Raw genomic sequence first — 24,165 nt, 5'->3', positions numbered from 1 at the left:
CACTGCTCTCCCATCCTCTGAGAGGGAATATTCCTCCCCTCTGGAGCAAAGAAAGTCAGGAATTTTGGATGCAGACAGTAAGTTTAAAAATATTTTAATAAGCTTTTCCAGAATTGCAGACGGAGAAGGGGAGTAAGAGGAGGGAATTACTGACAGTGCAAAATACTGTGTGGAAAAAATGTATCAAACTACTCTGTAGGGTTTGTGTGTAGGGGGATTTTATAGCACACTGAACCCTTTGGGAAGCCCAAGGATTTCCTGTTGGACTGGGCTCCCAACTGTACAGAAGGCTTGGAAAATGAAAGCAAAGTTAGGCGATTTCCAGGATTTTCAATAGCTTTAGTAGTGCAATGACTCATCGAGTTACAGTGGCTGCAGTTTGAAACATGAACAAAGTATTGTATAAAACACCAGCATAAACAAAAGGTAAATTAGAATTAAATATTCTTAAAGTCTAGCTGAGCATTACATAGTGGATTATGGAATGTCAGGTCTCTTCTAAGTATCACAAAAAAAAAAAATAAGGAAAGATAAAAAACAAAGCAACATTCCTGAAAATATACACAGTGCTGGATTTCACATGAGCCTGAGACAATTAGTTTGGAAACTTTCCTATGGATTTTTGGAAGTATTTCCAACTTTCAACCAAAACCAAAGAGCATCAAAATAAAACTGAAAATAGGATTCTGCTTGTGTGGAACCGTCTTTGAGGTTCTGCTCATAACCAGAGGGGAAGAGTTAACAGCAACCTCTGCCTCAGGCATTACTCACTGCATTCCTTAATTAACACAGGCCTTAATTAACGAGCCTCACCCAGAGGCTCTCCAGGAGCAGGGCTGGCAGGCAGAGCTGATCATTCCCCAGGGTTCCTGCATCCATAACCCATCCTCATCCCGAGGCTTGGCTCGTTGCTGATCACAAAGTCCAAGGAAAGTTCAGTGGAGAAGAAACCAAATCAGCCCAAGCCCTCAGCAGTGGGGTTTGGGTTGAAACATCCATTTCAAACCATTCCGTTCAACTGGAACCATAAAGAGCACAAACCTGCAGAGAAAACAACCAATGAAGGATGAACAGCACACCTGTGAGGAGGAGGAGGAGGACCCAGGGTTAGCAGTGACACAAATCAACAATTTTCCTGGATTTTAACAGAGCAGAAGTGGAGCTGGGCTGAAGAAAACAACCAAACAAACCGAAATGAATTGGGATTCCAAACGTTCCTGATTGCTGGGTGTAACTCCTACACCCACAACTTTTCAGAGGTGCTGCTGGCGGGGTGAGCATCACCCTGTGCCCATTTACTTAGGAGGAATTTTTGGTTTTCACACTGGAATTAGTTCTCCGCAGCTCAATCTGAAATTCCCGCTCTCCCTTCTCCAGGGGAGCGTGTCCCTGTGCAGCAGCACAGAATCCCAGGGTTTTCTAGGCTGGAAAAGACCTTTGGGATCATCAGGTGCAACCTGTGCCCGTGTGTGCTGCTCCCACTGCAGCCATCCTGTGCTGCTCAGGAATTCCAGCCAGCAGCAGCTGCCAGCTGCTTTTCCAGCCAGTCCAGCCTCAGCCCAGCCCCTGCTGTGCTCCCTGAAACCTGGCAGGGCCCAGGCTGACAGCAAACCAGGGCACGATGGAGCAGCTGAACCCGAAGAAGGTTCAGTCAGCTCGAGAATTTGACTGCCGTGAAATTTCTCTGAGTTCCAAACAGAGGGAGAAAGAAAGCAAGGAAATGTCTGCAATGCAAGCAGCACGCTGAACAAAAACTTCAACATCATTATTTGCCATAAAACAAGGAAAAAAGAAAACACGTTTCCAAAATCAAATGCCTCCTAACCATTCTTATGTTAATTATTTACCAGTTTCTGGGAAGAAAATTAACACGTTGGTGATTGATTTTTAACCACATTGGTTTGGTTTGGTTTGGGGTTTTTTTTGTTGGTTTTTTTTTTAGAAAAGACTTCAGCAAAATAAAAGGAAGCTGACATTAGACTCAGGGTATCAACTCTCTCATAAAAGTTTACCAACTGTACAAGGTAAGAAAATTATACAAGCTTTTGTTTTAAGAAAGGACAGTTCAATCAAGACATAAGTACTGTAAAAATCTTGCAAAGGCTACAAAGAAATCTGGAAAAATACAGAATGTATTTCTTTAGCCCAGATAAAGAATATGGAAAGACATCATTGATGTCAACAATTTTACATAGACAAACCTGACCTGGTTTATTTATTTACCTTTTAAAACTTCTATATATAAAAATAGTTGTGCTCATAACTTTCAGGATTCATGAGGGTTCCTTAGTGATGGGATGACATTTTCCTCTCTCCAGCAGGAGTGGAAGTCTCTGTGCCTGCTCTGTCTTGGCTTTTCCTGTTTTATTTTAACTTCCTGCAAAGCCCCAAATGCTTTGTTCACTTGTGCACTGATTAAATGCTGTTTTATACATTAAATGCTGTATTAACACATTCTTTAATGTATCAGGCTGGGAATATTTTTGCAGCAACTCGCTGCTTTGTTCCTTAAAAATTTAAGAGCCTTTTATCCCAGAACTGCAGCTGCCAGCTCTGAGAAATTCAACATTCTCCTGCTGCTTTTCAGCACTGAAGAAAACCAAATCATCGGATCTTTAGAGCCAACTACAAGGTCTCAGGAAACAACAACAAAAAAAAGCTCAGATTGTTTATGGAACTGGACTTTGGAAGGTAACCCATCAACCCTGAAAATTTTAGACACCCAGAATTTACTCCAAGGAATAAAATCAGCTCCCAGCACTCAGTCATCCAAAGTTTCCAGCTCCTCCAGCTTCCCGTGGGAGTTGGTTTCCTGGAAGAACTCTGAAGCACCCGGGCTCTCCTTCCCACTGCTGTTAATTCTTCTTCTTTTCAGAGGTCTCTCACTCTTTTCTTCCAGCTCAGGCTCGTTCCTTGAGGCTGAATGAGCAAGTTTGGGCTCACTGGAGAGGTTTTCGGGTTCATAGCCGTTTGTATCCAGCTCTGTGTGAGGTGTTTTCTTCCCACTGCAGGGTCCATTGACGTGCAGTCCCTCCAGCTTTGCCTCCTCCTTCCCTGGCACCTCCCCTGGGCCGTTGGCAGAGACACCTGGGTTGGAGAGAAACCCCATCAGCAAAGCTCAGCAGCAGCACAACAGCCTGGGCTGCCTCAGGAAAGCAGAGACTGAACTCAAAATGCATTCAAAATCCAGAGTTTTTCTCCTTCTCCTCAGTGCGCGACTGATGTGCACACAAAGGGCACAGGGAGTTCATGGAAGTATTTAAAAGGAGCAGAGGATGTCCTGGAATCCCAGGATGCAGGGGCTGCAGGTGGGCTCTCCTCACCTGGGCACTCTGTGCAGCTTCCAGGTGATTTCCAGGCTGAGTGAGTCCCCAGCTCCTCCCTCGGCTTGGCTTCCTGGCTCCTCTCCCATCCCCAGCTCCCTTCCCAGCCCTCAGGAACAGCTCCTGAGGAGCAGCAGGAGCTCCCCTGAGCCCAGCTCCCAGCCCAGGGGCTCAGTGCCCTGCTCAGGACTCCCCACAGCACTGGAATTCCATCTCCGCGTGGCACGGGGCACACGGGAACTCACAAACCTCAGTTAACAGGAAATTCCAGGGGGGATTTCTCTTCCAGACAAGGCCCCTGCCTAAATGCAAACATGGAGGGGCTTTTAAAAACCAGTTTTAACTTGAAATAGGCTGCTTGTCTCCGGGGGTGCTCACCTGGAGAAGAGCAGGCTTTGGGAGAGCTCAGAGCCATTTCCAGGACCTAAAGGGGCTCCAGGAGAGCGACTTGGGACAGGACACAGGGAATGGCATTAAACTGGCAAAAGGCCAGGGACAGATGGGATATGGGGAAAGAGGAACAGGACCAGCCTGGGAGGGTGGGGAGGGGCTGGGATGGAATTCCCAGAGCAGCTGGGGCTGCTCCATGCCTGGCAGTGCCCGAGGCTGGCTCGGAGCAGCCCGGGATGGCGGGAGGCGTCCCTGGCACGGCAGGGATGGGCTCTCCGGGCCAAGGCAGCCCGGGATGGCGGGAGGCGTCCCTGGCACGGCAGGGATGGGCTCTCCGGGCCAAGGCAGCCCGGGATGGCGGGAGGCGTCCCTGGCACGGCAGGGATGGGCTCTCCGGGCCAAGGCAGCCTGGGATGGCGGGAGGCGTCCCTGGCACGGCAGGGATGGGCTCTCCGGGCCAAGGCAGCCCGGGATGGCGGGAGGCGTCCCTGGCACGGCAGGGATGGGCTCTCCGGGCCAAGGCAGCCCGGGATGGCGGGAGGCGTCCCTGGCACGGCAGGGATGGGCTCTCCGGGCCAAGGCAGCCCGGGATGGCGGGCCAGGGGCAGCCAGGCGCCCTCACCGTTCTGGGCGCCGCTGGAGGTGCTCTCGTCCCTCTCGGACTGGCTGGCGCTGCTGTTGGAGGCCGTGGGCGGCGGCGACGGGGCCCGGCTGGAGGCGGCGCTCTCGCTCTCGTCCAGGAGGCGGTCCATGTAATCCCTGCGGGACAGACAGACAGACACAGCCATGGGATCCCTGCGGGACACACAGACACAGAGCTGGGACACAGCCATGGAATCCCTGCGGGACAGACAGACAGACACATCCATGGGATCCCTGCGGGACACACAGACACAGAGCTGGGACACAGCCATGGGATCCCTGCGGGACAGACAGACAGACTCAGCCATGGGATCCCTGCGGGACACACAGACACAGAGCTGGGACACAGCCATGGAATCCCTGCGGGACAGACAGACAGACACATCCATGGGATCCCTGCGGGACACACAGACACAGAGCTGGGACACAGCCATGGAATCCCTGCGGGACAGACAGACACATCCATGGGATCCCTGCGGGACAGACAGACAGACACAGCCATGGGATCCCTGCGGGACAGACAGACAGACACAGCCATGGAATCCCTGCGGGACAGACAGACAGACACAGCCATGGGATCCCTGCGGGACAGACAGACACAGAGCTGGGACAGGATCCATGGAATCCCTGCAGGACAGACAGACAGACACAGCCATGGGATCCCTGCGGGACACACAGACACAGAGCTGGGACCCATCCATGGAATCCCTGCGGGACAGACAGACAGACACAGCCATGATATCCCAGCGGGACACACAGACACAGAGCTGGGACAGGATCCATGGAATCCCTGCGGGACAGACAGACAGACACAGCCATGATATCCCAGCGGGACACACAGACACACACCCAGAGGATCCATGGAATCCCTGTGGGACACACAGACACACACCCCGAGGATCCATGGAATCCCTGCGGGACACACAGACACACAGACACACACACAGAGGATCCATGGAATCCCTGCGGGACACACAGACACACAGACACACAGACACACACCCCGAGGATCCAAGGATTCCCTGTGACACACAGACACACAGACACACACCCAGAGGATCCATGGAATCCCTGCAGGACACACAGACACACACCCCGAGGATCCAAGGATTCCCTGTGACACACAGACACACACCCCGAGGATCCATGGATTCCCTGTGACACACAGACACACAGACACACAGACACACACCCCGAGGATCCAAGGATTCCCTGTGACACTCAGACACACAGACACACAGACACACACCCCGAGGATCCAAGGATTCCCTGTGACACACAGACACACAGACACACAGACACACAGACACACACCCAGAGGATCCATGGAATCCCTGCAGGACACACAGACACACACCCCGAGGATCCAAGGATTCCCTGTGACACACAGACACACACCCCGAGGATCCATGGATTCCCTGTGACACACAGACACACAGACACACAGACACACACCCCGAGGATCCAAGGATTCCCTGTGACACTCAGACACACAGACACACAGACACACACCCCGAGGATCCAAGGATTCCCTGTGACACACAGACACACAGACACACAGACACACAGACACACACCCAGAGGATCCATGGAATCCCTGCAGGACACACAGACACACACCCCGAGGATCCAAGGATTCCCTGTGACACACAGACACACACCCCGAGGATCCATGGATTCCCTGTGACACACAGACACACAGACACACAGACACACAGACACACACCCCGAGGATCCATGGATTCCCTGTGACACACAGACACACAGACACACAGACACACAGACACACACCCCGAGGATCCATGGAATCCCTGTGACACACAGACACACAGACACACAGACACACACCCCGAGGATCCAAGGATTCCCTGTGACACACACCCACCCCCAGGAGGGACAGGAGCTGCATGCTCCTGCACGCACTGCAGCCGTGGAAAGGCTTTCCACTGACAGGCCAGGGATGGATGGGGCTGGGAAGGAACTGCTCCCTGCGATGGAATTCCCGGAGCAGCTGTGGCTGCCCCTGGGTCCCTGTGAGTGTCCAGGGCCAGGCTGGATGGGGCTGGGAGCAGCCTGGCAGTGTCCTCTGTCCCCCATGCCTGCCCACTGGATGGGCTTGAGCTCCCTCCCAACCCAAACCACTCCATGATTCCAAACCCTTGATGTCTGCCCTGTGCTTCCAGGGGATCCCTTCAGGCACTAAACCCTTGGAATTTGCTGAGCCACCAATACCAAACCGTTCCACTAAATATAAATCCCATTTGTGCACAAGAACCCCAAAGGGGTCCAGCTAAAACCGAGTGAAAGACTCCAGAGCCCAAGACATTCCCAGCTGTGCCATTTATTCCAGAGCTCCCGTTTAGGGCAGGAATGAAGATGGAAGCAAAGGGAGCTGGTGGAGGAAACCCTTGGATGTGGTGGGAAGGCTGGAATAACCCCAGAAACTTCTCCTGACACGTAATTATCCTGGAATTCCACCCTGAATTCCCTGAATTTACCTGCAAAATCATTCAAGAACAGACAAGTCCAATCCTTAATGCCACTGCTGCTGCACCCAACAGCAGGAAGAGACACCAAAAACGTCTAATTTGGGGAAAAATGGAAAATAGGGGAAAATGGAAAATAGGGGAAAATGGAAAATAGGGGGGAAATGGAAAATAGGAGGAAATGGAAAAACGGGGGGGGGGGGGGGAAAATGGAAAATAGGGGGGGAAATGGAAAATAGGGGGGAATGGAAAATAGGGGGGAATGGAAAATAGGGGAAAATGGAAAATAGGGGGGAAATGGAAAATAGGGGGGAAATGGAAAATAGGGGGGAAATGGAAAATAGGGGGGAAATGGAAAATAGGAGGAAATGGAAAATAGGGGAAAATGGAAAACAGGGGGGAATGGAAAATAGGGGGAAAATGGAAAATAGGGGGGAAATGGAAAATAGGGGGGAAATGGAAAATAGGGGGAGAAATGGAAAATAGGGGAAATGGAAAATAGGGGAAAATGGAAAATAGGGGAAAATGGAAAATAGGGGGAGAAATGGAAAATAAGGGAAAATGGAAAAGAGGGGGAAAATGGAAAATAGGGGAAATGGAAAATAGGGGGAAAATGGAAAATAGGGGGGAAATGGAAAATAGGGGGGAAATGAAAAATAGGGGGGAAATGGAAAATAGGGGGGAAATGGAAAATAGGGGGGAAATGGAAAATAGGAGGAAATGGAAAATAGGGGGGAAATGGAAAATAGGGGGGAAATGGAAAATAGGGGAAAATGGAAAATAGGGGAAAATGGAAAATAGGGGGGAAATGGAAAATAGGGGAAAATGGAAAAGAGGGGGAAAATGGAAAATAGGAGGAAATGGAAAACGGGGGGGGGGGGGAAAGGAAAATAGGGGGGGAAATGGAAAATAGGGGGGGAAATGGATAATAGGGGAAAATGGAAAATGGGGGGAAAATGGAAAATAGGGGGGAAAAACCCACCAAGAGATGGAAGGAAAGGGGGAGCCAGGCAGTTCCTGCCAGGTAAGAAACTCTCTGTAGCACCCACAAAGTCCCTGATGGCAACTCCCAGAGCTCTGAAATGTTTGGAGAAACAATAATATTCCAAAGAAGGACGAACAGAGGAGCCAGGAAGAAATGAGGAATGAAAATAATAGTAAAAAGCTTGGCAGGAGGCAGTGGAAAGAGTGGGACTGGCAAATCAGAGCTTTGGAATGAAGGGCAGCAGAACAAGCTGGGAGGGCAGCTCTGCTCACACATTCCCTCTTTCCTCAGCAAGGATGGGAATGGCAAAAGAGCTTTGGAGAGCCCAAAATCCCCTGGGATTTGGTGTTGTGCTGGCCAGAATGATGGACAAACAATGCACCACAAATTCCACCTGGAACTTGGGATTCATGCTTTTGTAGAAAATATATTTAATTAAAACAGGCATTTAAAGGAAAAACCTATTAACATTTAAAAGTAAACCAATCGAATTCTAACAAAACTCAAAGTGCCCCTCAGTGCAAAGTGTTGGCCTTACCCCAAATAAATGTATTTTACACATTATTTATACACACTTATGACTTTTTTTTTTTACACTTTGGCTGTTTTCCTGCTGCACATTAGGCTCTGAATCCCGGATTTTCCAGCTGAGAGCAGGATAAAATAAAGACTGAACCCCAGAATGATGAAATCAGGCACATCTTACGTGACCCCAGGGTGCAGGTTGTACTTCTTCTTCCCAAACCGGGTCTGCTGAGCGAAGAAATCGTAACGTTCCGACTTTTTCCACATGTAGTAAAAAGCCACACATTCCCCCACGGAGCGGGTCCGCACCTGGCAGCGGAGCCAAGCAACTCTGGGTCAGTCTCAAGGCATTTCTGGTCCAAAAAAACCATCCAGCATTTGTAGCAAAGAGCGTGAAGTTCCAAGTCAAAGCCGCTTGGAAGAGTGGAAATTCTTGGTGTAACATTTCAAAAGTGAGAGGGAAGTTAAGGGTGCTTGTAAAAATATTGGAGATCTCATGGGAGGAAGGAAGGAAGGAAAATTCCAGGGGTGTGCAGAGTCAGGCTCCAGGGAAGCAGCTCTTCCCACAGGATTTCTGCAGGGTTTCTGCACTTCCAGTTACAAATGCTGGGCTTTGAGAAACCAGTCTGGATGAAAGTATTGGGGAAAAATTGAGGAGGAAAAATTCCTCCCTGGATCCAACCCTGGAAGGGTTCAAGGCCAGGCTGGAGCAAGCTGGGAGAGTGGAACTGTCCCTGCCCATGGGATCCTTAAGGTCCCTTCCAACCCAAAGCATTCCAGGATTCTGTGATTCTACAGCAAAAATGAAATAATTTTGTCCATTTCTTTATGAAGGACAAAATTTATTTGTAATTACTTTGTTTTAAAATGTAAAAAGTGGGAATTGCACTTGAAGTTTACCTTATTTGCCTGAATCACGTGGAAATCCTTGCCATAGACTTTCAGCCCTTGCTCAAAGTTCCTGCATTCCTCTTCTGTCCAAACAGACAACTCTTCTGCAGGAAAATCAAAAATAAAAGCAGTAAAGAAAAGAGTTAATTAAAAAAGCCACTAAAAGGCAGCTGAAGGGACAGAAAAGATCTGGGTCCTTTCTCCATAGGAGCCAGCCCCAGGAATTTCACTCTTTGGTAGAAAAATGGGAATTCTCCCTTTGAAGGACAAGGCTGGGCACAGGAGCAGCTGGTTTGTGGGGACTGCTGTAAACAAAATCTGATCTGGCCCCACTGATCCCTCAGCTCACCAGTAAATAAAACAGTGGGAGAGCAAAATAATCTCATTTACTGGATCATCCCTGCCCTGCGGCGTTGCTCTTTTATTAAGGATTATTTCATTGTACATATCAGGGTTTTAAATGCTACACTCTGTAAAATTAAAAAAAATCTTCTTTATTTAGATATTATTTTAATTTCTCCTTTCTTTAGAATTAATTCATTTTGTGTAGCAGGGTTTGTAACTTTATATTCTGTAAAATAAAAGGTTAATTTGCTCCTTTATTGAGAATTGTTTCATTTTCTGTATCAGGGTTTTTAATGCTATATTTTGTAAAATAGAAAGTTAATTTGCTCCTTTATTTAGAATTAATTCATTTTATGTAGCAGGGTTTTAAATATTATATTTTGTAAAATAAAAGTTAATTTGCTCCTTTATTTAGGATTATTTCATTTTATATATTAGGGTTTTAAATGCTACACTCTGTAAATTAAAAAATTAATTTTCTCCTTTGTTAAGAATGAATTCATTTTATTTAGCAGGGTTTGTAACTTTATACTCTGTAAAATAAAAGGTTAATTTGCTCCTTTATTGAGAATTATTTCATTCTCTGTATCAGGGTTTTAAATACTGTATTTTGTAAAATAACAGGTCATTTGCTCCTTTATTTAGGATTATTTCATTTAATGTATCAGGGTTTTTAACCTTATACTTTGTGAAATAAAAGGTTAATTTGCTCCTTTATTTAGAATTAATTCATTTTATGTAGCAGGATTTGTAATGTTATACTTTGTAAAAGAAAAGGTTTATTTGCTTCTTTATTTAGGATTATTTCATTTTACATATCAGGGTTTTTAATGCTACACTCTGTAAAATAAAAAAATTAATTTGCTCCCTTATTTAAAATTAATTCATTTTATGTATCAGGATTTTTAATGCTACACTCTGTTAAAAAAATTAATTTTCTCCTTTATTTAGAATTAATTCATTTGGAATTGAATCAGTGTTTTTAATGTTATTTTTGTAGAACAGAAGTTTTATTTGCTCCTTTATTTAGGATTATTTCATGTCTCGTGTTTGTTATATTCACTCTGATGACTGAGAGGTCTAGAAGAGCACAATAAAGTACCTGAAAAAAGCCCAGCTGAGTTAAGAGGTAATTCCCAGTTTGAAGGCCCAGACATTTGTATCAAATATGGCCAGGAAGGGAATTTCCACATCTGCCAATTCCATCCTCCCGGAGAACAAGGAGACATTCACCGAGGCTGCGTTTCAGCGAAGCGTGACTCCACCTGCCCAGCCTGCTGACAGCAAATCCCAACGGCTGGCTGGGAAAGCAAATGGAAATGAGGAGCTGAAGCTCCTTCTCAGGGCACGCTCACCTCTGGCCGCTTTGACGTTAAACCTCAGCCTCCGCAAGGACTCCTCGGTGTCAAAACTGCACTTCACCAGCTCGTAGAGCGCCTGCCCAGAGGAAAAGGCACACAGTCACCACTGCACGAGCGCGCCAGGCCTGCCACAGCAGCACGCCAGGAAAGCCCGGACACCCCTTCAGGTTACAGAAACCCTCGGGAGGAACGCAGTGCCGCCTAGAACCAGCTCACATCTCCAAATCTCTCTTTACAGACCAAGGAAATACCCAAGCAGAGCACTGCACCTCTTCCATCCACCGCACGCATTTGTAAAACACATGGAGGATTTTTTGGGAAGCTTTTTCATCCACTACACACATTTGTAAAATTGATGTGTAGGGTTTTCTTTTGGGTATGAAGAAAAAATTAAGTGTGCATTCATAAAGAAGTTTATCATTGAAAAATTCTGTCCCTGAGAGAATTAATTCATACAGATTTATATACATATATATATATAAAGATCTTACTTATTTTCTATGATAAATTTCTTTTATATAAAGCAACATTAAGCCCAAGTTAACAGTTTAATATTCTCTGAGAGGTAAAATCCTCATCAAATCTCTATTTCCACAAGGAACAATAAAACTTCAAACCCAATTTCACCTCTTGGGAGTAAAATTAAAAAATTAAAAAAAAAAAAAAAGAAGATGATTAATTCTAGAAAATAAACTGCATATTGTGGTTATTTTTTTATACCTGCTCATTGTCTTTAATGTGGGAGCCCTCAGGAATTGCATCCAGGCCCTTCTCCTCTCCCGTGCGCCTCGAGGCTTCGTTGAGGAATTCTATGACTTTATCCTCTGGTAAAAAGTCAGGATTCCAGAGCAGCTGGTCATCATTTTCATACACTGGATAAACCCCAGGGAGAGCACAAGAAAATGACATCATTATAATCAAAGGAAATCATTATAAAGGTAATTATTGTCTCTGATCAACCTTGGGAGATCACGGGAGCACCATTAATCTGGGAAGCAGGTAAAACCTCATGGATGCAGAAATCCAAACGACTTGGGTTTTGGACTTTGCCTTCAAATCCTGGCATGAGCTGGGTTCTGGATTATAGAACTCATCCTGCAGCTCCAGAATTCTAAGCTCCACCTTTTCCAGAGCTTTCGCAGGAGTTTGAGGGCAGGGAAGCCACAGTAAACTGAAATTAAAGGAGAAATGTGGGCCAAGTGAGATATCCCCTGATTATTTTGGGAGAGTTTTATTTTGGAAGAGCCAGGCTTTGGCCTGTAGCAAAATAAAGTGAAATTCTGGCTATTAAAGTAGGAAAATATCCAGACCTTGTCTGAGGGCTCCAACAACCTGAGGAAGAGCAGCAAGGAAGGAATTTGAGCACTCATTCCAAGAGGAATGCTTGGGAAAGCACAGCCAGCACAGGAAGGGAGGTGTGGGGGAAGCTCAGGGGGTTCAGAGATCAGTGTCTACTTGGAAAAAGTAATTTATCATGGAGATAAATACAAATAAACCCCCAAAAGTGGTAAAGAATGATGAAATGTCTTGCAAAGAAAGCAGCTTCATTTCGCCCAGGACACGCTTTGGGAACAGCTCCCAGGAGTTTTCTGGGGTTTTGTTTCAGAGCTTCCAACTCAGCTGATGTTTGGCTGCTCACTCAAGAAACAAAAGAGTTCTAGGAACCCTCAGAGAATCCTGGAATGGTTTGGGTTGGAAGGGAGCTTAAAAATCATCCAGTTCCATGGATTCCACGGGGAGGAGGGAGTTCCACTGTCCCAGGGTGCTCCAAGCCCTGTCCAGCCTGGCCTGGGAGCTTCCAGGGAGCCAGGGGAATCCACCACCTCCTTGGCCAATGAGATATTTCAGCAAAAACTTGGATTCTAGGAAGGCTCCAGGCTTTGTGGTGGTTATTTAAAAATTACATTCCACCAAACTACAAAGAAATCCATTCTCATTGACCTGCAGTGTGAGCAAATCCTTAGGAGTGGGCTGAATGAGCAGGAAAGTTTCCTTTTTCTGTTCCCAGCTGGGTTTAAACTGGACCTGCTTTTTCTGACAGCATCCAGCCAAAGCCTCTGCTTGGGATGAGGGGAAAAATTGCTGGGGAATAAAAAATCCACAAAAGCAGAACTTCTTACTCCTGACTGAAGAGGCACAAAATGTCAAAACCAAAGCTGCTGGTACAATTTTGCCCTTTTTAATGTGATAATCCAGTTCTAGCAGTACAATTTCTGCATTAGCTGTTTCATTTTACATGAAAGAAATCCATAAGTGAAGAGGCTGCAGCTTGTGTGGATCACTAAATCAGAATCCAAGGGTTCAAGAGGCACCAGGCCAAGAATAAAATCCTTCTTTTCCTCTTCCTCCAGCTCTGCTGAAGCACAGGATGAGCTCTAATTTGATGATGGTGGCTCTAATTGTCACTCATTGATTAAGACACATGACATCAATCCAATCTTTCCTTTCTCCTAATCAGACATTAATCCCAAACAGCAATAAATGGTCAAATCTCACCTTTTTCATTCTCTTTGTATTTGCAGGTGCCAGCTGGAATTTCAGCTTGGAACATAGAGCCCACCATGATTTCCTGATTGGAATAAAAAGAAGAGAAGCCACCCTGAGATTTTTTGTTAGCAAACAGGAGCATGACCACATCTTTTTTCCTCCCCTCTTAAAACTTTCATTATTTAAAATCTAAAAATGCAATTAACAGGCTCAAAATTGAAGGCAACTATATGGAAATGGATTTTTGACTGTTTGGGGAGGATTTAAAGACTTCTCATTACCAAAACTCTCCTATTTATGAGGAAAAAACTGCAGAGGATTTAGGTGCTCCACAGAGCTCAGAGTTACCCAGTAACAGATTAATTAATTATTCATGAAATGTGGGCTGCATATTTACCTTTTTCCAGTCTTCTGAGGGAATATAATCTTCATCTTCTTCAGATTCCTCCTCTATTTCACTATCTGCAAGGAATTTTGCAGACATTTGAGCCCAGAGGAGCAGGGCTGGCAGAGCCCAGCAGCCTCAGCCCTGCTTCCTCCCTCCCTCCCCCCTTATCTCAGGGACACTTTTGGGGACAACATTCATGGCTCAGCAGTGACAAGATTAAAAAATGACCCACCCACATTTGGATTAAGATACAAGGCAGGCTCTGAGAAATTAAGACATAAATAAAAACATCCCTAAATTTTGTTCCTAAATTCAAATTTCTTTCCCCTCAGCTTTGAAGGATTCCCATCCAAGTTTATTCTAAATTTGTGGGAATATTTTTGTGGGTTTCAACTCCTTTTCCATCAGCTCCTGGCTTAGTTGCTGCTGTTCTTTTCCAGGGAATTTCAGGTAGATCTCAGCAGAAATCTGAGAGTGTTTCCTCCTGGGATTTAGGAGCCTGGGATGCCCTGCAGCACTTCCAGGAGATTATTTGGGATAAGGACTGGCAGGAATGTTAAGCTCTTTATGGTATAGGCCAGCTGCCTTTCACAAGATGCTGGTTTCTGTACAGGATGTGATACAGCAGCATTAAAGTTATTTATACGTTAAATTATATTTTATACACAGCTGAAAGCTGTAAAAAAACCCAAATCTAATGCAATACACTCCAATTAAGTTAATTCTGTGCTTAAAAATAGGAATTTATTGAAGATATTTGCAATTCTCTGCACAGCTACACACTTGACAATTGTTCATTTAAATTTAAAGGTTCCTTGGCAATTTTGGATTTAAATAAACCACAAATTAAAACCTGCATATTTACAGCTTCATAACTAATAATTATCAAGTGTAAGGTATGGTGAGGAACCTTTTATTTGTTCAAACACAGAACAGAAGCAATTCAAATAGCAACAGCCAGGTTTATTGAAGAAAGATAAAATATCTGCTGTCCCAAGCAGCCCAAAAGGGTCAGATCCCACCAGGGGAGACTCCAGGGAAATCAGAGTTCAGTGGATGCAAAATCAGTTTGTAAACAACACAAGAATGAAAGTGATCAGTTCAGTGCTGGCAACAGGACCAAAACTGGAATTCTTGAAGCAAATTTTCTTCTTTGTGAGCCCTCCCTGTTCCACTATTTCAGGGTTAGCAGTTCTCGGCCTTTCCCAGATTTTATTGCTTTTCTATTCCTGGGGAAATCTGTGTTTTATTTGCAGGGAATTTCAGTTGATTTTTCCCTTCAGGTGGACTCTGAGCTCCTTCGGAGGAGGACAGAGCCCAGCCTTTGGCAAATAACCAGAGCACACCAATTAATTTTAACCTGTAAAACTTCAATTTTCAATTTCAATGTGTCAATTTCCCGCCAGATCTCCTCCTTTCTTGTAAAATCAGAGATTATCTCCTGTCCTTCCACAGACCAGCAGAGCAGCTTCAGCCCTCAGCTAAAACCAGGACTTTCCTTCTTTGTTTTCAGCATAATTCTCATCAACAGCAGTGCCATGAAGAGGAAAACTCAGTATTTTTAGGGCTCAAAATGCATTTCTGGCACAGATGTTGGGGCTGATTAAACTGGACTTACTGGTATCAAAATATTTACAGCGCCGAGGGCGAATGATCTCCTGGGGGTCTTGAGAAGCAACAGACGGGGCTGGGTCATCGTTGGAGGATTGGGTCTCATCTTCCTGCCCTGAGGAATCCTTGATGGTCTCCTCCTGCCACAGCAGCAAACCAAAATCAATTAGGGAAAAAAAAATCAGGTATCCCTGGCAGTGAAAAATCTGATTTTAGCAGTATTTTATCAACAGATGAACCCCAGATCTCTTTTATTTGTGGTTTGTCCAGGCTGAGCCACCACAAATGTAACTTTTTAATGTGTGAACATATTTTGACGTTGTTTTTTAAGCAGGTAAAAATTAAATCCTTGCTTTTTAAAATTCTCGTGGTTTTTATTGAATTTCATTTCAATAAAATTTTACTTTGGTCTTAAAATCCTTTCTTAGAAATTTTCAATAAAAAGGGGAGGGATTTAGATGGAAATGGTACCTGCCATAAAAATCCATATGAATTGAGTGGTTCAACCCCACAGGAACAGCAGGCCTGGCTCAGTACATTGAGTCAAGACCAAAAATAGGAATAAATTCCTTTATTAGAATAAATTCCTTTATTAGTAACATTTTAATGCGTAAACATACTCTGAGGTTGTTTTTGAGCAGATCAATAGAACGGCCAGACTGTAAAGAATCAGAAATATGAACCCAAATGAAATCTTAAACTTTGCTTTTTTTAATCCTCGTGGTTTTTATTGAATTTCATTTCAATGAAATTTTCCTTTGGTCTCCAAAGCCCTTTCTTAGGAATTTTCAATAAAAAGGTGGGGGGATTTAGATGGGATTTAGATGGAAATGGCACCTGCCATAAAAATCCATGTGAACAGAGTGGTTCAACCCCACAGGAAGAACGGGGTTGTCTCAGTACATTGAGCCAAAAATCCAAATAAATTCCTTAATTTGTAGACAAACCACCACAACTACAGGAATTACTTCAGGCAGAGAAAATGAAAATTACAAATATTTTTTTAAAATGGATTTTCTGTGCTCCCAAGGCTGCTGTTTGCACATTTGGTGTTTTCTGCTGGACACACGGTGGCTGTTTGGAGCACCAGGCCCAGCGCACATGGCCGTGCACCTCCAGCAGCCACCAGAGCACGCTCACATGTGCAGCTTAGAGCAGGTCAAAAATAGAAACCAGCTAAGTGCAGGGAGCTAAATGGGCTGAGCAGAGATGGAGCAGGAGAGCCTCAATGAGTCCACAGTAATTCCACCCCCACAGCCTGCAGCACCCGCAGCTCAGAGCCCGGCACAGCCCAGGGCCCTAAAACCCAACCGGGATGGACTGGGAGGCTGCTCCCAGTGCAGGCTGAACTGGGGTGAACTGGGATGGGACTGGGAGGCTGCTCCCAGTGCAGGCTGAACTGGGGTGAACTGGGATGGGACTGGGAGGCTGCTCCCAGTGCAGGCTGAACTGGGGTGAGCTGGGATGGACTGGGAGGCTGCTCCCAGTGCTGGGCTGAACTGGGGTGAACTGGGATGGACTGGGGGGTGCCTGCTCCCAGCACTGGGCTGAACTGGGGTGAGCTGGGATGGGACTGGGGGATCCTTGCTCCCAGTGCAGGCTGGGCTGAACTGGGGTGAACTGGGATGGGACTGGGGGGTCCTTGCTCCCAGTGCAGGCTGAACTGGGGTGAACTGGGATGGACTGGGAGGCTGCTCCCAGTGCAGGCTGAACTGGGGTGAACTGGGATGGGACTGGGAGGCTGCTCCCAGTGCAGGCTGAACTGGGGTGAACTGGGATGGGACTGGGAGGCTGCTCCCAGTGCAGGCTGAACTGGGGTGAACTGGGATGGGACTGGGAGGCTGCTCCCAGTGCAGGCTGAACTGGGGTGAACTGGGATGGGACTGGGAGGCTGCTCCCAGTGCAGGCTGAACTGGGGTGAACTGGGATGGGACTGGGAGGCTGCTCCCAGTGCAGGCTGAACTGGGGTGAACTGGGATGGGACTGGGAGGCTGCTCCCAGTGCAGGCTGAACTGGGGTGAGCTGGGATGGACTGGGGGATCCTTGCTCCCAGTGCAGGCTGAACTGGGGTGAACTGGGATGGACTGGGAGGCTGCTCCCAGTGCAGGCTGAACTGGGGTGAGCTGGGATGGACTGGGAGGCTGCTCCCAGTGCAGGCTGGGCTGAACTGGTGTGAACTGGGATGGGACTGGGAGGCTGCTCCCAGTGCAGGCTGAACTGGGGTGAGCTGGGATGGGACTGGGGGGTGCCTGCTCCCAGTGCAGGCTGAACTGGGGTGAACTGGGATGGGACTGGGAGGCTGCTCCCAGTGCAGGCTGAACTGGGGTGAGCTGGGATGGGACTGGGAGGCTGCTCCCAGTGCAGGCTGGGCTGAACTGGGGTGAGCTGGGATGGGACTGGGAGGCTGCTCCCAGTGCTGGGCTGAACTGGGGTGAACTGGGATGGGACTGGGGGGTGCCTGCTCCCAGTGCAGGCTGAACTGGGGTGAACTGGGATGGGACTGGGAGGCTGCTCCCAGTGCAGGCTGAACTGGGGTGAGCTGGGATGGGACTGGGAGGCTGCTCCCAGTGCTGGGCTGAACTGGGGTGAACTGGGATGGACTGGGAGGCTGCTCCCAGTGCAGGGCTGAACTGGGGTGAGCTGGGATGGGACTGGGGGGTGCCTGCTCCCAGTGCAGGCTGGGCTGAACTGGGGTGAACTGGGATGGGACTGGGGGGTCCTTGCTCCCAGTGCCGGGCTGAACTGGTGTGAACTGGGATGGGACTGGGGGGTGCCTGCTCCCAGCACTGGGCTGAACTGGGGTGAGCTGGGATGGACTGGGAGGCTGCTCCCAGTGCAGGCTGGGCTGAACTGGTGTGAGCTGGGATGGGACTGGGGGGTGCCTGCTCCCAGTGCAGGCTGAACTGGGGTGAACTGGGATGGACTGGGAGGCTGCTCCCAGTGCAGGCTGAACTGGGGTGAGCTGGGATGGACTGGGAGGCTGCTCCCAGTGCAGGGCTGAACTGGTGTGAACTGGGATGGGACTGGGGGGTCCTTGCTCCCAGTGCTGGGCTGAACTGGGGTGAACTGGGATGGGACTGGGGGGTGCCTGCTCCCAGCACTGGGCTGAACTGGGATGGACTGGGGGATCCTTGCTCCCAGTGCTGGGCTGAACTGGGGTGAGCTGGGATGGGACTGGGGGATCCTTGCTCCCAGTGCTGGGCTGAACTGGGGTGAGCTGGGATGGGACTGGGGGATCCTTGCTCCCAGTGCAGGCTGGGCTGAACTGGGGTGAACTGGGATGGGACTGGGGGGTCCTTGCTCCCAGTGCAGGCTGAACTGGGGTGAACTGGGATGGGACTGGGGGGTCCTTGCTCCCAGTGCAGGCTGAACTGGGGTGAACTGGGATGGGACTGGGGGATCCTTGCTCCCAGCGCTGGGCTGAACTGGGGTGAGCTGGGATGGACTGGGGGGGTGCCTGCTCCCAGTGCTGGGCTGAACTGGGGTGAACTGGGATGGGACTGGGAGGCTGCTCCCAGTGCAGGCTGAACTGGGGTGAACTGGGATGGGACTGGGAGGCTGCTCCCAGTGCAGGCTGAACTGGGGTGAACTGGGATGGGACTGGGAGGCTGCTCCCAGTGCAGGGCTGAACTGGGGTGAGCTGGGATGGGACTGGGGGGTGCCTGCTCCCAGTGCAGGCTGGGCTGAACTGGGGTGAGCTGGGATGGGACTGGGGGATCCTTGCTCCCAGTGCTGGGCTGAACTGGGGTGAGATGGGCTGCGACTGGGGGATCCTTGCTCCCAGTGCTGGGCTGAACTGGGGTGAGCTGGGATGGGACTGGGGGATCCTTGCTCCCAGTGCTGGGCTGAACTGGTGTGAACTGGGATGGGACTGGGGGATCCTTGCTCCCAGTGCAGGGCTGAACTGGTGTGAGCTGGGATGGGACTGGGAGGCTGCTCCCAGTGCTGGGCTGAACTGGGGTGAACTGGGATGGACTGGGAGGCTGCTCCCAGTGCAGGCTGAACTGGGGTGAGCTGGGATGGGACTGGGAGGCTGCTCCCAGCACTGGGGTGAACTGGAGTGAGCTGGGATGGGACTGGGGGGTCCTTGCTCCCAGTGCAGGGCTGAACTGGTGTGAACTGGGATGGGACTGGGGCGTGCCTGCTCCCAGCACTGGGGTGAACTGGAGTGAGCTGGGATGGGACTGGGGGGTGCCTGCTCCCAGCACTGGGCCGGGCTGAACTGGGGTGAGCTGGGCTGGGACTGGGGGGTCCTTGCTCCCAGCACTGGGCTGAACTGGGGTGAACTGGGATGGGACTGGGGGGTCCTTGCTCCCAGTGCAGGGCTGAACTGGGGTGAGCTGGGCCAGTGCTGCTGAGGGGCAGGAGGTGCCAGCCCTGCACTGTCCCCTGCAGGGGACAGGGGTGTCTCCTGTGGGGGACACAGGGACAGCACAGGCAGCGCCTGCAGTCAGCTGCTGAGAGCCCCGAGGACATCCAGGATGCCATTTGTGCCAGGAGGGGACCGAGCAGTGAGGGCACAGGAGGAAGTGGCACTTCAGGAGCAGCACCAAGCTCAACAAAACGAACATTTGCGCCTCGGTTTGATTCTGCACAGGATTACCGAGGTTGGAAAAGCCCTCCAGGATCACCCAGTCCAAGCTGGGACCCATCCCCACCCTGTCACCAGCCCAGAGCACCAAGTGTCACGTCCAGAGGTTCCCTGGACACTCCAGCCCCGTGCAAAGCCTGACCACCCTTTCCATGAGGAAATTCTCCTGAAAGAATTCTCCCTGCAGCCTTCATGTTACATAAGCTTCTCCCCCTCCCCTGAACCTTTCCTGCTCCAATCTCACTCTGGATCTTCCTTCTGAACTGTTCAACCCCCACAAAGAACAATCTTCTCCAGCACCTGCCAAGGCAGCTTGTAAATCCCAGGAACTTCAGTTCCTGACTCAGATGTGCCATTCCTCATCCCTGGGTGCCATTCCAGGGATTCCCAAATAGGTAAAGGTACCAAAAGCCCAGAATGGATCTCTTTTAAAGCCACATTAGGAAATGAAACATCCTCTAATGCCTCAGCTTTTGTGTCCCTGACAATTCCTAGGGGTTTGTATCTTAATGGAATCCAGGATGCAGCAGCTGTGCCCATGACAGGACTCCACATTCCAAGTAGAAAAATCTCTTTCAAAATCAGAAAACTATTTGAAGAGAACACAGAAAAGGAGTTTGAAGATGCTAAGCTCAAAACTAAACATTTGGCAAAGATACTTGAAGCATTAGGTTCAGTTAATTCAAGTACAACCAGGCTGGAAAAATACAATTTAAAAGGCTCAAGCTGGAAAACTTGCAGGATTTCCAAGACTCAGAGCCACATTTAATCCAACTCCACACTTGTGCAGTTTCAATAATCAGCTTTTCTACTCCAAGTAAGTGTTCAGCTGTATCTCTAAAGGTGTCTGCAGGCATTTAAAATGTCAGTGCTGAGGCTCTGAAGGACAATTCCCATCCCTCACATGATGCTGCATCCAGGGATTTTCAATTGCCTCTGTTTGGGATGAGAGAGATGGAAGTAAGAGCAATTAAGAGAAATACAGATTGGTAATAAAGAATAAACCTTAGTATAGCTCTGTCACGACCTGGGCCACTGACTAGTGTGGGTATGCAAATCACAAATTTACATATGCAAACGAGCACACATTTACCTTGTTTTCCCCACTGCAGCCGCTGTTGTCATCGTTATCGACATCATCATCATCTTCTCCCTCCTCCTCCTCCTCTTCTTCCTCCTCCTCCTCCTCCTCCTCCTGCAGGGGCACGGTGCCATCGTAGCCGTAGCGGCTCAGCAGCTCCTGGATGGGCATGTCACTTTCCTGGGCAAATCCCAACAAAAACTGCCAGTTAACTGGGATATCCCACAGGAACTGCTCTGCAGCACCAAGGTTCTCACCAAACCACAGGGATCAGGGCACCCACACCAAGAACGGCCACTGTGGACTGGCAAAATGGGAAGTTCGGGCTCCTAAGGAAAATGTGGGGCTTTTTTCCTGCAGGATAGTTTATTTCCCAATCCTTGATTTATTTCCAGCAGACCTCCCACCCCAACAGGATCTCCTGGATGAGCACGTTGCTTTCCTGGGCAAAATCCAAATAAAAACTGGGAATTAACAGGGATGTTTCACAGGAATTGCTCTGCAGCATGAAGGTGAGCTCTTCCCCACAAACCACAGGGACCAGGGCACCCACAGCAAGAATGGCCATCCCAAAAGGGATGGACTGGCAAAACGGGAAGTCTGGGCTCCTAAGGAAAATGTGGGTTTTTTCTTCTGCTGGGTAATTTATTTCCTAATCCTTGATTTATTTGCAGCAGAACTCCCACCCCAAGAGGATCTCCTGGATGGGCATGTTGCTTTCCTGGGCAAAAACCCTGAGATTTCACAGGGATATTTCCACAGGAATTCCTCCACAGCATCAAGGCTCTCCACAAACCACAGGGATCAGGGCACCCACACCAAGAATGGCAATCCCAAAAGGGATGGACTGTCAAAACTGGAAGCTTGGGCTCCTGAGAAAAATGTGTGGGGTTTTTGAGCAGGACAATTTACTGCCCAATCCTTGATTTATTTGCAGCAGACCTCCCACCCCAACAGGATCTCCTGGAAGGGCACGTTGCTTTCCTGGGCAAAATCCAAACAAAAACTGGGAATTAACAGGGATGTTTCACAGGAATTGCTCTGCAGCATGAAGGTGAGCTCTTCCCCACAAACCACAGGGACCAGGGCACCCACAGCAAGAATGGCCATCCCAAAAGGGATGGACCGGCAAAATGGGAAGTCTGGGCTCCTAAGGAAAATGTGGGTTTTTTCTTCTGCTGGGTAATTTATTTCCCAATCCTTGATTTATTTGCAGCAGAACTCCCACCCCAACAGGATCTCCTGGATGGGCATGTTGCTTTCCTGGGCAAAAACCCTGGGATTTCACAGGGATATTTCCACAGGAATTCCTCCACAGCATCAAGGCTCTCCACAAACCACAGGGATCAGGGCACCCACACCAAGAATGGCAATCCCAAAAGGGATGGACTGTCAAAACTGGAAGCTTGGGCTCCTGAGAAAAATGTGTGGGGTTTTTGAGCAGGACAATTTACTGCCCAATCCTTGATTTATTTGCAGCAGACCTCCCACCCCAACAGGATCTCCTGGAAGGGCACGTTGCTTTCCTGGGCAAAATCCAAACAAAAACTGGGAATTAACAGGGATGTTTCACAGGAATTGCTCTGCAGCATGAAGGTGAGCACTTCCCCACAAACCACAGGGACCAGGGCACCCACAGCAAGAATGGCCATCCCAAAAGGGATGGACTGGCAAAACGGGAAGTCTGGGCTCCTAAGGAAAATGTGGGTTTTTTCTTCTGCTGGGTAATTTATTTCCTAATCCTTGATTTATTTGCAGCAGAACTCCCACCCCAAGAGGATCTCCAAGGGGCCATCAAGCTCATTAAAAGGGTTTGGTTTTATCAAACACCTTCAGCACCCAGAGCAAATACTGGAATATTCATTGGTATTCCCTGCGCTGCCCAAAACCAGCTGGAAAATGGTGGTGTTTAGTACAAACTGGTGGGAAAATGGGCGAGACGTGTGTAGCAGCAATTCCTGAGTGACTCCCAGAATTCTGCTCAATCACAACACCTGGCTGGAACATGGAATTCCACCTTTCAGGGGAAGTTGTGCTCCAGGGACAATTCCACAGAGTTCCACAATTCTGGAATATAAAATTCCACCCAAAAGGCTCCTCTCAGAGTCCCTGACCTCTCCTTTTTCCGAGAGCTTGGATGGGGTGAGGGATCCCTGATACCCAGGGCAGGACAGCAGGAATTTTTATTTCCCATTTATTTGAAGCTGCTTAGTTCCAAAGCCACCCCCAGCTGGAAACAAATCTGCTAAAACCTTAAAAAAATTTATTTAAAAATTGTTAAAATCTGGTCCATTCTGAGGAGATATTTCAATTTATACTGTAAGTCCTCAAATTAATTCAAGTACAACACAGGCTCCCAAACTCTCACCTTTATTAAGAAAAATTACTAATACATACTATTAATAAATACTTTAAATTAAATTTTATTAATAAATACTATTAATAACACTGCTGGCTCTGCTAATTAATTCCTTTATTACTTTTAATCCTCAGTGTCCAGCCTTCAGGACAATCATCCCTAAGATTTTTCAGAGCAGAAATTCTCAGGGATCATTTAAAAATTCTCTCTCAAAGCATCAAATCCTGTTTTTATTATTTGGAGTTGTGTGCTTGCTCTAAATAGTTTTTTCTTAGTATGTAATGCACATGTTGGCTGATAATCAGATATTTTTAGTTATTGGCTGACCTTAGACTTCCTATCCTAAGGGCCTGCACTGATCTAATTTCTGGAAACATCCCAATAATCCCAATGACAAAAGGGGAGTTGGTTGTGCTCTGTAAAAACAAGAGTGACAGGGTTTATCAGCCCATCTTATCTGTGATTTTATTTTATTATTTTATTTCATTTCATTTCATTTCATTTCATTTCATTTCATTTCAAAAACTAAGCCATTCCACCTCTCGTTCCCCTACTCTTTGTTAAGCTTTACACCCAGTCATACAAAAACCATGGAATTAATGTTGAGCCCCTGGTCCCCATCGTGTCACTTGGTGGGGAATTAATATTTTACTGACACAGACAAGATGAAAGGCCTGTGCTCGTAATTAAACCTGGCAGT

The 24,165-nt window shown here is 48.0% G+C and overlaps 1 protein-coding gene across 2 annotated transcripts in view; it reads right to left on the bottom strand.

Moving 5' to 3' along the window:
• Positions 1-77: 77 nt before the first annotated feature.
• The window catches only part of MIER1 (MIER1 transcriptional regulator), a 41,933-nt gene continuing 17,845 nt past the window's right edge, over positions 78-24,165 (bottom strand). For both annotated transcript variants that reach the window (XM_068199025.1, XM_068199024.1), the window contains exons 4-13: positions 21,119-21,286; positions 15,442-15,574; positions 13,833-13,897; positions 13,445-13,517; positions 11,669-11,820; positions 10,943-11,024; positions 9,252-9,346; positions 8,533-8,660; positions 4,336-4,472; positions 78-3,087 (exon numbers count right to left, since the gene is read on the bottom strand). In XM_068199025.1, coding sequence (XP_068055126.1) covers positions 2,762-3,087; positions 4,336-4,472; positions 8,533-8,660; positions 9,252-9,346; positions 10,943-11,024; positions 11,669-11,820; positions 13,445-13,517; positions 13,833-13,897; positions 15,442-15,574; positions 21,119-21,286 — 1,359 coding nt within the window. In that variant the 3' untranslated portion in view covers positions 78-2,761. The remainder of the gene's footprint in view (positions 3,088-4,335; positions 4,473-8,532; positions 8,661-9,251; positions 9,347-10,942; positions 11,025-11,668; positions 11,821-13,444; positions 13,518-13,832; positions 13,898-15,441; positions 15,575-21,118; positions 21,287-24,165) is intronic.

The sequence above is a fragment of the Anomalospiza imberbis genome, chromosome 9 (assembly GCF_031753505.1).
Source record: "Anomalospiza imberbis isolate Cuckoo-Finch-1a 21T00152 chromosome 9, ASM3175350v1, whole genome shotgun sequence".
In the NCBI taxonomy this organism is placed as follows: Eukaryota; Metazoa; Chordata; class Aves; order Passeriformes; family Viduidae; genus Anomalospiza; species Anomalospiza imberbis.
Note: the sequence above shows the minus strand (reverse complement) of the source record. Positions and strands in the feature narration are given on the sequence as shown.